The sequence below is a fragment of the Coenobita brevimanus genome, chromosome 112, assembly GCF_032717465.1.
Source record: "Coenobita brevimanus isolate Jiangsu-jjx chromosome 112, ASM3271746v2, whole genome shotgun sequence".
Lineage (NCBI taxonomy): Eukaryota > Metazoa > Arthropoda > Malacostraca > Decapoda > Coenobitidae > Coenobita > Coenobita brevimanus.
This window is the reverse complement of record NC_137065.1, coordinates 33,244,164-33,259,596: the sequence shown is the minus strand read 5'-3', so window position 1 is coordinate 33,259,596 and position 15,433 is coordinate 33,244,164. Positions and strand designations below refer to the sequence as shown.

At 40.0% G+C, this 15,433-nt stretch overlaps 1 protein-coding gene across 1 annotated transcript in view; it reads left to right on the top strand.

Annotated features, from left to right (window-relative positions):
- Positions 1-736: 736 nt before the first annotated feature.
- Positions 737-15,433, top strand: part of LOC145418154 (homeobox protein engrailed-1a-like) — a 140,166-nt gene continuing 125,469 nt past the window's right edge. Inside the window, exon 1 of the mRNA XM_080286676.1 lies at positions 737-1,406. Within this exon, the coding sequence (XP_080142802.1) occupies positions 737-1,406 (670 nt within the window). The remainder of the gene's footprint in view (positions 1,407-15,433) is intronic.

The window sequence follows — 15,433 nt, the reverse complement described above, 5'->3', positions numbered from 1 at the left end:
ACGTAAGACCTTATGCTAGTGTTGCTATTCTCTCTCTCTCTCTTTATTTCTCTCTCTCAACCACTGAACCCCACCATCCTTCTTCCCCATCATTCATCCAATCCTGTGTTGCCCCACCGGATAGCAAGCGTAGACCTCCCCATCCCCCCTCTCTTCCCCATCTCCTCACCTCTACACCAGCGTCCCCCTTCCCCACCATACCACTACCCTAGCCCGCTTTTCATGGAGGGGGGGTGAGGGGAGGGGGTGTCACCTGCCTCCAATAGAGTCCTCTGGCGGGTGAAAATCAACAACATTGTGCCAGGCCCACTATCAGTTTTTCTCCCCCTCCCCCATCACATCTGGTGGGGATAGGGGTGGGGGTGTGGGGGGTGCGTCACTGCTCTTGTTAGCGGCGTCACCCCGGATTTACGAGCGGCCCGGTGAAAATAGAGACCAATTACGTTCATTACGAGCGGGCCAGCACAGCGACCATCCCGCCATCCCCGCGGTGACTGCTGTGCCGCCGCTCCGCCCCGCCCCGCGCCACGCCGCCAGGCCGCCGCCACGCCACTGGCCCCAGCCGCCGCCATGCGCCGCCCCTCGCGCCACTCCGCCCTGTGGTTGGGTTGGGCTGGCGGGGTGGGGGCTGAAGGCGGGACCGGGGCTGCGCGGGTGCGCTGTGTGAGGGGTGGGCGGGGCTGGTAATTCGGTGCGTGTGGTGTGGTGTGTCTGTGTGGCAGTGGTGTTAGTGGTGATGCTAACAAGACCCGGGGGAGCATGGCACCGCGCGCCGCACGCCGCTAGTGCCACGCCGCGCCACGCCGGCCCAAGCCTAGTGTGGGGCCCCCACCCCGGCGCCAGTGAGTGTGGGGGCAGGGCCGGGCGGGGCGAGGGACGGGGTGACATGTGTGAGGCCGGGGAGGCCATGGTGGCCGGGGCCGTCACCGGGGACGAGGCCGACGATGACATCTCTGTGGGCAGCGGGTCGCCGCGGCCACTCTCCCGCCCCGACACTGACGACTCCATGGTGGACGTGGACGACTCCGGGGCCGAGACCGGGGAGTCGGCGGCGGGGCCCAAGGTGGAGCCCCCGGACCCCGCCATGAGCCCCGGGCCGGGGGGGCAGCGCACCCCCCCTGCGGCACACCAGCCAAACAACCAGCTACACCAGCGAGCACTCAAGTTCTCCATTGACAATATCCTCAAGCCGGACTTTGGCCGGCGGTCGGGTGAGGCCAGCGACCAGCCCGTGGATCTGTCCCGTGTCACGCCCCGGGGGCCTAAGGACCCAGCCCTGGGGGGGCTCAACCTGCAGCCCTTCCACCACGCACCCGCCACACCCGGCAAGGAACGCGAGGCACCGGGAGCAACGCTATGGCCAGCCTGGGTGTACTGCACCAGGTACTCCGACAGGCCTTCAGCAGGTGAGTATACACGCACACACTTTGATCCCCCCCCCCAAACACACACACTTCTCTCACAGTCTATCACACTCTCACTCACCTCTCTTGGCCACACACTTATCTTGTTCACATACTTCTTTCCATCTCAATGCTCTCGTTCTTTCCCACACGTCCTTTACGAAAGCCTTCTTGCGCGCACACACACACACACACACACACACACACACACACACACACACACACACACACACACACACACACGTCTAGCACAAACACCCTGCATGCCTCTACACCTTATATGTTCCAGTAACACTGTCCTCACACTTCACACTGGCTGCTCTTCCGTCTCTCACTCCCACTACCGGTACTCTCACTCTCCTTCACAACACACTCCCACATGCGTAACCTTCCTGCCTGAGTCACAATCTCATACGTCAACTCCCTCCCATTTTCTATCTCCGCAAACCCCTGTCAGTTTTTACATACAAGAAAAAGAAAAAACAATCCAAATTATCCCGCGCGAGGTATGGGGGTCAAAAATTAAGCTACAGTAGTCCAATATATTTAAAGGAAAATAACTATCATATGCTGCTTCTCTAACTGATAGTCCTGCATAAAAAAAAAAAAAAATCAACTCATGTGGAACGAACTCACGCAAGGCCGTCACTCCGACCGGGGCATTCAAACCACTACACCACTCCCAGCAAATCTATTCAGCCGTGTTTGAAGGATAGATAAAACAGGCGAAAACAACCCGAGCTGTAACCCCTTATAATCGGCGACTCATTTTCCACCTTACTCTTGCTACCTCTTGAGAATTATATCTTACGTGTAATTATTTGAACTGGAGAAATGACGCAGCCTTCATCCATCTCTCTCTCTCTCTCTCTCTCTCTCTCTCTCACACACACACACACACACACACACACACACACACACACACACACACACACACACTCACCCAAAGTAATCCAGGTTAACTTCAAGGGAATTACCAAACAGGATTACTTGTGAAAGGTCTGGTTAATCCCATCCCAGAAATTTCCCTTTTACTCTCTCTCTCTCTCTCTCTCTCAGGGGCAATATAATCACACACCATTATATTCCGACGCCCACAGACGATTTTATTCAGGTAGTTCATCCCCGTCTAAGATTTACCCCTTGTATCCAGTGGGCTTTTTTCCCCCCTTCCTCTTGCCACTATATTTTCAGACGATTTTACTCAACTTCGAAGTAATATCTGGCTGTAAAGGGATTCATGAAGGCCTAATCCAACCTCTCCTGTCTGAAAATCGTCTGGAAATAGAGAATATAATAAAAAAAAAATCCTTACTGGAATGAATGGGTTTATGATATTATTTTCTCTTTTTTTTTCGTTGCCTCCAGACGTGGCCTAATATCAGTACACTTTGCCCTGATATCGTGTTATTATTATTATTATTATTATTATTATTATTACTATTACTACTATCACTACTGCTATCATTACTACTACTACTTTTATTATTATTCTTATTATTGTGCGTTAATCACTACTCTGATATCGTCTTTTGTATTTTTATATTCTCGTTACAACCGCACGATTTTATTTATATGGGCGGGGTAAATTTGTGAGCCTGGGGGGTGGGGGGTTGGATACGCCCTCCCTTTAACCCCTTCACTACTGTACAGGCGGTATCAAAAGTACTGCCACCTATTCTCCGTTTCCTTCCATCTTGTTTCAAAATTAATCTTTAAAAATCTGCCGCAACCTATGAACTTTTTTTCTCTGCGGCAACCTATAATGATTTTTCTGTGCCGCAATCTTTGATGATTTCTTTCCTCTGCCGCAACTTCTGATGATTTCTTTCTCTGCTGCAACTTTTGATTTCTTTCTTTCTCTGCCGCAACGTATATCGATTTTATTTTTCTCTGCCGCAACCTCTGATGATTTTTCTCTGCCGCAACCTATGATGATTTTTCCCTCTGCCGCAACCTTTGATGATTTCTTCCTCTGCCGCAACCTTTGATGATTTCCCTCTGCCGCAACCTATGATGATATTTTCCCTCTGCCGCAACTTTTGATGATTTCTTTCTCTGCCGCAACCTATGATGATTTTTCTGTGTCGCAACCTTTGATGATTCTTTCCTCTGCCGCAAACTATGACATTTTTCTCTGCCGCAACCTACGATTTTTTTCAATGATGATTTTTTGGGAGGGTCACAAAAAAATTAATATGGACTGCTTTGGATTCACCAGTTTTTCTTTTTTTCTTTATTTTTTTGAAGTTCATGGAGAGAAAGGAGGAGGAGGAGGAGAGGCGATATAACTTTTGCTGGCGATTGTACATCCCTCGGAAATGAAATCGTCTGGAGGGAGAAAGAATAACTAAACAGGTCATCGGGGGGAAGAGGCTGCTAAATATCTGGCTTAACCCTTTGCATCCCATGGCACTATTCTATTTTTTATATATTTTTTTGTTCTTGTTACCTAGAGAGATTTTTATGTAACCCTCCTCCCCTCAATAAATAAATAAATAAATAAATAAAACTGCATTGCGTTGTCGTGGTGGTAATGTTTTTATGTTGATGTGGACGTATTAAGTAAACTGTAGGATTAAGCTGCCCTTTCCCTGCTGGCTGCCATCCTCCTTTCCGGGGATAAAGAACTGAGGGACGTTTGTATAACCGGGTAGCGACGCCTCCCGGGCATATCAGTGCCACCGCGTGAAGGCCCCTCCCTCCCCAGCAGCCACTCCAGTACTGAAGGGGTTAATGAAGCCTGCAACAAACCCCTCCAGGAGGAAAAAAAATCTATCCTAATAAAAAAATCGTCTAGTAAAAATAATAGAAAAAAATACATCACCAAACTGAGAAGGTTAAATTTTTCGCCCTGGCACTGGAGAGGGACGCCTTCACGTGGCGGCACTGAGATACCTGGCCGTCCCTAGCCGTCAACTACATCCCTATCCATCAACTGCTTCCCTATCCATCCACTACTCCCCTATCCATCCACTACTTCCCTATCCATCACCTACTTCCCTATCCATCAACCACTCCCCTATCCATCAACCACTCCCCTATCCATCAACCACTCCCCTATCCATCAACCACTCCCCTATCCATCAACCACTCCCCTATCCATCAACTACTCCCCTATCCATCAACCACTCCCCTATCCATCAACCACTCCCCTATCCATCAACTACTGCCACTGTTTTTATTCTGGCTGACTAGAGATAATTTTATATGGGCTGGGAAAATATACTGCTGACGAAATGCTGACACTTTATGACGTCTATTTTTAGCTGTCTTTCTATTTCCTGACTCTCTCTCTCTCTCTCTCTCTCTCTCTCTCTCTCTCTCTCTCTTTAGGGATAGGGAGGGAGCTGGGGGACATTTGCAAAACCAGGCAGTGGAGTCGCTTGGTTATCGATATCAGTGTCCGAAATAGTACAGTACACCTCCATACACACAATTCATCATGTACTCCCAACCATCGCCTATGCTTCTGCTTCTTCTAATTCCATACTACGTTTATTCATACTGGCTCCTCTTAGTTTGTTTTATTTTTCGCTTGGACTTCTGGCCTTGGGTTCCTTCTTTCTTGCATTAAAAACAAAAAACTTATACTATTTACTCGTATTTAACCCAATTTTGGCCTTCCATGCTCCTCCTACTCTTCCAATCATCCATATATACCGTCGATACCCCTTTCACTGCCCTACGCGGTGTTGGAGAGGACCGCCTTCACGTGGTGGCACTGATATAACTACGTGACTCCTCTGCCAGGCTATACAACTGTCCCCAGCTCCCTCCCTATCCCTCGAAAGGAGAATGGTTGACTGCATAAGGGCATCTTAGGCCTGATGTCCACTGGGTTCACGTTCAGATGAGCCTACAACAACAACAACAACGATTACTACTACTACTACTACTACTAACACTACTACTAAGTAACACTAACACTACTACTACTACCGTACTACAACCCTGTTCACTACTACTACTACTACTACTACTACTGCTGCTACAACCCTAATCACTACTACTACCACCACTACTACTACTATTATTACTAACTTCTACTACTACTACTACTACTACTACCCTAATCACTACTACTACTACTACTATAACTTCTACTACTACTACTACCCTAATCACTACTACTACTACTACTACTATAACTTCTACTACTACAGCTACTATTACTACAACCTTTACTGCTGCTACCACCACCACCACCACCACCACTACAACTAACTACTACTACAATCTTACTACTACTACAATCCTTCTCACTACTACTACTACTACTACTACTACAGTCCTTCTCACAACTACTACTACTACAATCCTACTCACTACTACTACTAAAACCCTACTCACACCCACTCTGTCCACCTGACCATACCATCACACACACACTCCTGCCCTTTCATCAACTGACTTCCTTCCTCCACATCCATCACGAATTTATACATGTCAGGCCTTTGGCAGTATTTCACGTCCACACTTAAAATCGTGCATTCTCGCTGGATTAAGTGCTTCCCTTTCCTTTACTCTCCTTTGTACCAGCGTAATTCTGCAGACATCATCATCATCATCATCATCATCATCATGACCAGCATTATCCCCACCACTACCATGATCATCATCATCATCATCATCATCATCACGACCAGCATTTTCCACACACTACCATCATCATCATCACCACCACCACGATCACCATCACCATTTTCCTCTCCTCATATCATAATCACCACCATCACCGTTATCATCATCATCATCATCATCACCATCACGACCAACATTTTCCTCTCCTTATCACCGCCACCACCACCACCACCATCACCACCACAACCATCATCATCACCAACGAAGGAAACCGTCTAGGTGTTGGCAATAAAGAAATGGGCGTTGGAAATAAAGAAATGGGCGTTGGAAATAAAGAAATGGGCGTTGGAAATAAAGAAATGGGATCTGGAAATAAAGAAATAAGCGAGAAGAGCGGAAAGTGAGTACCGCAGGATGAATTATTTCCCTGAACGTTTATTTTCACGCTTAAAAAAATGCAAAATTCGTGATAGTCTCATATACCATGCCACGCGACGCAGGTAAATACAAAGTACAGTACTATCACCATGGTCTATGCTCCCTAACACCTTTTCCTAAGCGATTTATCTTGCTTATTAAACCTTGCTGTCGTTGCCTGTGTTAAATAAATCCTTCTGGTGTCACTCTGCAAAAAATAACGTACAAAAGGATATTCACCCGCCATCCGCAGAAATAAATCGCTAAGGAAGAGGTGCTAGGGACTCCTCACCAGACAATTTTCTTGGAGGATGAACAAGGAAAGGAGAGGGCCAAGTCTTCCATGTATCCTGTTCTTCCTATGAAAATCTAAGCTCATTAACGAGGGAAAAATTATCCTAAGTTATATCTGTACTGTGCAGGATGAACAAGGAAGGACAAGGAATAACAAGAAATAACAAGGAAGAAGAAGGAATAACAAGAACAAGGAATAATAGGAACAAGGAATAACAAGAACAAGGAATAACAAGGATGAACAAGGAATAACGAGGAACAATAAAGAAGAACACGGAATAACAAGATAAAGGAATAACAAGAATACGGAATAACGAGGAAGAACAAGGAATAACAAGAACAAGGAATAACAAGGACATGGAAGAACAAGGAAGCACAAGAACAAGGAAGAACAAGGAAGCACAAGAACAAGGAAGCACAAGAACAAGGAAGCACAAGAACAAGGGAGAACAAGGGGTTTATTGCGTGAATATGAAAGGCTTTCGTTAATATAGAAATTCCCGAAACTTTTTCTCTCTTTCATTTCTTTTTCTCTCTTTTCTTCCTCTCTCTCCTTCTTTCTTTTTTTTCCCGCCTAAAAAAAACTCCTTATAATAAAACCCGTAATGCAAAAATATAAACCCATTCAGTATGATTACGGATTTTTCATGTTAATTATATATTGCTACCTTCAGGCGACTTTATTCAGCGATTTCATTTAGCGATTTAACTCAGCGATTCCATTCCGCGATTATTTTCAGCGATTACCTACAGCGATTTCATTTAGCGATTTTATTCAACGATTTTATTCAGCGATTTTATTCAACGATTTTATTCAGCGATTTTATTTTGCGATTTCATTTAGCGATTTCAGTCTGCGATTTTATTCAGCGACTTTATTCAGAGATTTTATTCCGCGATTTTACTCAGCGATTTCATTTAGCGATTTCACTCAGCGATTTTATTCAGCGATTTCAGTCCGCGATTTCATTCAGCGATTTTACTCAGCGATTTCATTTAGCAATTTTATTCAGCGATTTTATTCAGTACCAGTCGTCTGCCTGAAGCTGAAAAAAATAGCCTAGTAGCAGCACAATAAAATTAATAAATAAATAAATACAACAAATGATGCTGTAATGAAAAGGTGAACAAACAAGCATTAATATTTCTTCAACTTTTTTCTTGTTCTTATTCTTGTTCTTCTTCGTCCTGTTCATTTTATTTATGTTCTCTTCATTTTATCTCCTTTTACCTACAATTACTATTAGTATTTCCTGAAGTTATTATTATTATTATTATTATTATTATGAATACGAACATTATTATCATTATTATTATTATTATTATTATTATCAATACGAACATTATTATCATTATTATTATTATTATTATTATTATTTAGTATTATGAATACGAACACTACTATCATTATTATTATTATTATGAATACGAACATTATTATCATTATTATTATTATTATTATTATTACTACTACTACTACTACTACTACTATCTAACCCTACAGACTTCTTCCTTTATATTCCGATGCACTGTTTATTACTATTCTTTTTCACTAAACGATTTTATTAATGATTATGGAAGCGATTTATTTTCTGTTTTTCAACGCGACGATTTTTTTTTTTTCCAGTAAGCTACCAGACGATTTCTTCTTTTTGGCAACTTTATTTAACAATTTTCTACGGCACTTCCTTTACTGCTTAATTCAATACTTTTATTTGTAGCTACCTCCTTTATTTATATATTTTCTTGCACACTTTTTATTCTATCCAGTACAATATATTTAAATCTATTATATGAAGTGTGTGTGTGTGTGTGTGTGTGTGTGTGTGTGTGTGTGTGTGTGTGTATGTGTAAGACTTCCAACCGGACCAGGCTATGGGCAAGGGGGCAATCCTCAGTCTCCCTACTAGTGTGTTTTATATTTTGGTTGGGCAATGTGATAATACCGTATACTTTGGTTGGGCAATGTGATGATACCGTATACTTTGGATGGGCAATATGATAATACCGTATACTTTGGTTGGGCAATATAATAATACCGTATACTTTGGTAGGGCAATGTAATGATACCGTATACTTTGGTAGGGCAATATAATACCGTATACTTTGGATGGGCAATGTAATGATACCGTATACTTTCGTTGGGCAATGTGATAATACCGTATACTTTCGTTGGGCAATGTGATAATACCGTTAATTTTATTTTTGTTGGGCAATGTGATGATACTTATTTCTTGCTTTTCGTTTTTCACATAATATCGACTCCATATATTTTTCCCCTGTCACTGTAACTATTTATTCCTCAAACGGTCTTACGATTTCTTATTTAAGCTGCCATCGTCCCTAAGTACCCCATTTACAACAGAGAGACGGGGTTAGGATGATGATGATGATGATTACAGTTGATTAGCGTGATGACGGGTAATTAATGTGATGATGGGTGATTGTGGTAATGATGACGATGATGACCGTCAATTAAGACACTGACGATGACCACTGACGATGATGATGATGATGATGACGATGATTATGATGATGATGACGATGATGATAATGATGATGATGATTTTAAGCAATGCCGTGGAAGTTACGCTCCATCTCTTTCTCACAAGGGCAAAAATTTTCTTTCATAATGGATCTCTGTTGCACACACGACTGAAACTGAGACTGCACGTTGGATTAGCATGGAGAGAGAGAGAGAGAGAGAGAGAGAGAGAGAGAGAGAGAGAGAGAGAGAGAGAGATGCAGACTGACAGACAAGGTGCGCTGATAACCACCTCATGTTCATCCACTCTATACTCATGTTAAAACTCACTATTATTTTCTATAGAGAGAGAGAGAGAGAGAGAGAGAGAGAGAGAGAGAGAGAGAGAGAGAGAGAGAGAGAGAGAGAGAGAGAGAGAGAGAGAGAGAGTGAGAGAGACGTAGCCAGACAGACAAGGTGCGCTGATAACCACCCCATTTTGACTCACTCTATACTCATGCTAAAACTCTCTCTTATTTCCTCCATTTACCGTCCCACACACTTGTATCTCGCGGTGGGGGCCTGTCTGATTCTTGCAGGTGTTTGAGGTAATGAACACAGCTGCTTCTGTTATTGTGTTCACATCATTGTTCTTCTTCTGCTGAACACACTGCGTGGTTGTTATGTAATCGCTTCTGTTTGTCTGTCTCTTATCACTACCTCCCCTTCTTTCTCTCCCCCTCCCCCCATCTCTCTCTCTCTCTCTCAACTATGCACTAAATGATGAGTGACCGGATATAGGGCTTGTTGTGTGTGTGTGTGTGTGTGTGTGTGTGTGTGTGTGTGTGTGTGTGTGTGTGTGTGTGTGTGTGTGTGTGTGTGTGTGTGTGTGTGTTCGTAAGCTGTCACTGTACGTTCCTTGTCTTACTATCTTCTTTTCCACTTCCTTACAATTTCCTTAATCTTTCCATTTTTCTTACACTCCTGCTTTCTACATTTTCTTTACACTTTAATTTTCTCTTGTATATAGAACGCGATAATAAAGACAATAATAAATATCAGTCTTAATAAAAATCTTAATAAAATCTCTCAATAAAATCTGTCTTAATAAAAATGTCTTAATAAAATCTGTCTTAATAAAAATCTTTCCTAATAAAATCTATCTTAAAATCTGTCTTAATAAAATCATAATAAAATTCTGTCTTAATAAAAATCTCTCATAAAATCTTAATAAAATCTGTCTTAATAAAATCCGTATCAATAAAAATCTTAATAAAAATGTCTTAAAATCTGTCTCAAATAAAATCTGTCTTAATAAAAATCTCTCAATAAAACCTCTTAATAAAAATCTTTCTTAATAAAAATCTATCAATAAAAATCTGTCTTAATAAAAATTTGTCTTAATAAAATGTCTTAATAAAATCTGTCTTAAAAAAAGTCTTAATACAAATGTCTTAATAAAATCTTAATAAAAATCTGCTTTAATAAAAATCTTAGTAAAAATGTCTTAATAAAAATGTCTTAATAAAATCTTAATAAAAATGTCTTAATAAAATCTGTCTTAATAAAAATCTATCTTAATAAGAAAAAGCTAGAGGTGGCAAGAAGCGAATATAAGACGTCCTCGCACTGTACATCCATCCCATACCACTTCTTCGTGACTAGCGATTTTTTAATGCTCATTCCTTGCCAAGTGGGGAGGGAGGGAGGAAGGAAAGAAAGGAGGAAAGAAGGAAATGAAGGAAGGAATGAAAATAAGAAGGAAAGGAGGAAGGAAGGAAGAAAAGAAAGAAGGAAGAAGGAAACGAAGAAGGAAGAAATACTGAGGAAAAAAATGAAATGTAGAGATTGTAATTTTTGGCCAAATTAAGGTGAAGGGAGCAAAGACGGGACCAGAGAAACGAAATGCATTGTCAAGGCAGCTTCCACCCCTCTGCCTGCAATGGATATCTCGCAGCTTAATAATAATAATAATAATAATAATAATAATAATAATAATAATAATAATACCCACAACAATAATAATAATAATAATAATAATAATAATAATCGTTCGTCAGCACAAATAAAGGGGTAAAAAAAATCCATGGCTTACCTTACGTTTATTTCCCTCTCGTAACTAAGCTGTCTTTATTTCTGCAGGACGAACAGAAGATATGGGAAGCCTGTGCACTCTCCTTTATTTCTCCTTCCTGCAAATAAATGAATAAATAAATAAAATAAATACATAAAAACCGCTTAGATACAACGCAGACATTGATCCAAAATTCCTCTCTCTCTTTGTGTGTGTGTGTGTGTGTGTGTGTGTGTGTGTGTGTGTGTGTGTGTGTGTGTGTGTGTGTGTGTGTGTGTGTGTGTGTGTGTGTGTGTGTGTGTGTGTGTGTGTGGAAAGAGTGAAGGGAGGTTGGAATTAAGAGGAGGGGACGAAGAAGGAAGGTAAGAAAAATGAAAAAAAAAAATCGGGAATAAATGAATGGATTAAACATGGAAGAAAGGAACTGAAAAGGGGAGGGAAACAAGGAAGGAAGGAAGGAAGAAATACTGATAGTAAAAAGGAAAATAAATGAATGATTGAAGGACAGAGAGACAAGAAGGGATGAAAGAAGAGAGGTTTGAAGCAAGAAATGAATGAATGAATGAGTGAATGAAGGAAGGAGGGAAGCTAGGACAGAAGGATGGAAGGAGGGTAGTAAGAAATAAAAGAAAGGAAGGAAGGAAGGAAGGACGGAATGAATGAATGAATGAATGAAGGAAGGAAGGAAGGAAGAAAGGAAGGAAGGAAGGAAGGAAGGACGGACGGAAGGAAGGAAGGGAGGACGGTCGGACGGAAAGGAGTATGAAGAAATGAATGAATGAATGAATGAATGAATGAATGAATGAAGGAAGGAAGGGAGGGGAACAGTATGAAGGAAGAAATAAATGAAGGAATAAAGGAAGGAAGGAGACAAGGCAATACTCCCATTACCCCTGGCTAATTAGGACAATTGTAATGTTCCGCAATAATAGGAAATGAATTTATAACAGCGTCTATATTACCGTCATTTTGAACTACATTAATTGGATTATTATAGGTTTATCTGCTACTGTTACTGTTATTATTATTATTATTATTATTTTCATTATCAAAATTATTAGGTACTATAATTATTTTTGTTTTTGTCAATAACTATCATTATTATGATTATTTTTGTTCTTTTGTTATTGCGAGCATCTGTTTGTCACTGTTTATAATATTCACTAACTCCCATTCATCTCTCTCTCTCAATTTTCTTCAATCTGTTTATTTTGTACATTCTGCTTATTCTCTTAATTGCCTTTGATCAGGAGATTTGTACATTTTCTTTACTCCCTTAATCTCGTTCATTTTGTTGATCTTGTAAAATTCATTCACTTTCTCAATTTTCTTCATTTTGCTGATTTTCCATATTTTCTCTATTATTTTTTTTTTTCACTTTGATGCTTCTGATTTTTTTTTTAACTTTCTTCATTTTGTTGATTTTTTCTTTATTTTATTTTTATTTTTACAATTTGATTATCCTCCCAATTTTCCTTGTTTTTTCATTTTCTTTATTTTCTTAACTACATTCTTTTCATTTTGCACATTTTGTTTATTCTGTTCATTTTCTCTGTTTCGTCCTTCTTCACGTGAGACGATTAATAAGACACTCTGAAACTAAATTCTTAATATACCTGTACCCTTTTTACTTTTAACTTGGATTACAATTGCAGTCCATTTTGAATACTGAGCTGGAATGAGAAATTAACACTAGGACATGATGCTAGTCACGAAGAAGTGCTATGGAAAGGATGTAGAGCAGTAGCACTGTCTTTTTCCACCTCTGACCTGTGTGATAATAAGCTTCCAGAGGGAAAAAAATTTAGTCGACTTGGAGTAAAAACAGAAAATGAAAAAAAAAAAAAAAAAAAAGAGCCAAGTTAAAGTACAAACAGAAAAAATACAGGAAAAATTTGGCCACATCAGAGTAAATACGGAAGGGGGGGGGGAATTAGGGTCATATTAATATAAAAACAGTATATAAAAAGTTTTCTGGGTCATGTTAGAGAGAGAAAAAAAAAAACGATATTGAAAAGGGAAAAAAATTGGGCCAAGTAAGTGCAGAAACGCTATAAAATGGGGGGGGGGGATGGACCAAGTAAGAGTAAAAACAACACGAAAGAGAAAAAAATATGAAGAAGTTAGAGTAAAATATACAGTAAAAAAGAGAAGATATTTGGACCAAAATAGGGTAAAAAAATATTTAAAAAAAGGGGGGGGGGGGAATTTGGACCATTAGAGTAAAAAAAAAAAGTATAAAAAAGAGAATATTTGGACCAAGTTACAGTAAAAAAAATATATATATATAAAAAAAGAAAATATTTGAGCCAAGTTAGAGTAGAAAGAAAGTATAAAGAATGAAAGTATTTGGACCAAGTTACAGTAAAAAAAATATATATATATAAAAAAAAGAAAATATCTGGACCAAGTTAAATTAAAAAAAAGTATATAAAAAAAGGGAAAAATTTCGAGCCAAGTTAGAGTAAAAACAGTACTAAAGTAACAAGAAAAAAATTAGGTCGTTAGAGTAGAAAGTGTAAAAAGGGAAAAGTTTCTGGGTCCTGTGGTAAAAACAGCATAGAAAAGGAAATAATTTTGGGCCAAGTTAAGGTAAAAATAGTGTAAAAAGGCAAGAAAAAAATTTGGGCTAAGTTACAGCAAAAACAGCATAAAGAAAAAAGAAAGGGGGGGGAGGGGACAAATCTGAGTAAAACGGTAAAAAAAAAAAAAACTGGTCCAAGTTAGAGGAAAAAAGTTACAAAAATGAGGGGGGAAAATGGGTCAGAGAAAAACCAGGTAAAGAAAAGGAAAAGATTTGGGCAAAGTAAAAACAATGTAAAATGGGGGGGAAAGAAAGGGACAATTTACAGTAAAAACCGTATAAAGAGAAAGAAAAATATACTGACCAAGCTAGAGGGGTAACAGTATAATAAAAAAAAAATGTGCTCAGTAAAAACAATATAAAGGAAAAAAAATTGGAAAAGTTAGAGTAAAAACAGTATAGAAACAAAAACAGCAAAAATTGTATGAGTAAAAAAAAAAATATATAAACAGCAAGGAAAAAAAAGTGGACCGTCTGATTAACACAATATACAAAAGGAAAATAATTTGGGTCCAGGTTAAAGCAGGAGTATAATAAAAGAAAATAGAAACCTGGACCAAGTTAGGGCAAAAACTGTATAATGACATATTCATTATTTTTGCCACTTCTACAGGGGTTTACTTACCTTAATTATAGATTTTTCGAACTACACAGAAAACATCTATAATTTTCCCTACACCAGTCTCTATAATATGTCTCTGCTAAGATGAATAAGAATCGTGAGAAGGCAGCAAGAATAAAAATCTATAAAATGAGTCACAAGAATGAAAATCAACGAAATACGAAACTGGAATCGGGGAGTTAAATTTTTGAATACCATGGCGTTGAATTATGGTGTGATTCTTGCCGCTTCCAGGCGATTTTATTCTGCGATTCTTCTCAAATATAAAACGAGCGTCTATCTAACTATCTACCTATAGTCAGACGCCGTAGTCCCGTAAGGAGTGATCGTTTGTCTTTGAGCTAGTTGTTTTACGGGGAGGGGCACTAACTCTACGCCAACCCACTTGCTGACAAGTAGGGAACACGTACAGTATGGCTTGGTTATATGGTTACCACCCAGCGTTGTACATGGTTTCCTGGCTTACAGGAAACCTTTAGGCTTGTCACTCAATATAAAGCCACCTGAAAGGGAAAGAAGTGTAATAAAAAGTGACAGGAGAGATGAGTGCAATCGGAAGAGCGAGGACAGGCACAGAAAGTGATAAAGGAAATGGGAGATGTAGGCAGCACTTCATCAAGTCAGTGGATGATGGTCGCCACCACTTACCACCTAAAAAAAAAAAAAAAAAAAAAAAAAAAAATGTAAAATAACCTCATTAGCCCGATCACGTATTTTTCCACATTATTCTAGTTCCAGTTGATTTAATTCCGCTTAGAGAGAATTTCGTAAGTGGAGGATTTGAATACACGAAAAGCTATCCCAAAATCGAAATAAAATCGTCTAGTAAGAGCTGTAATGGTAGAGAAAATACGTGAAAAAAAAAAAACTCACTCTGAGGCGGTTTGGCCGTGCGGAGCGAATGGAGAATGAAAGATTGACAGGGACAGAGGGTGTGAAGTCGCTGGGAGGAGAAGGAGAGAGAGACCGAGAAAGAGATGAATATACAGTA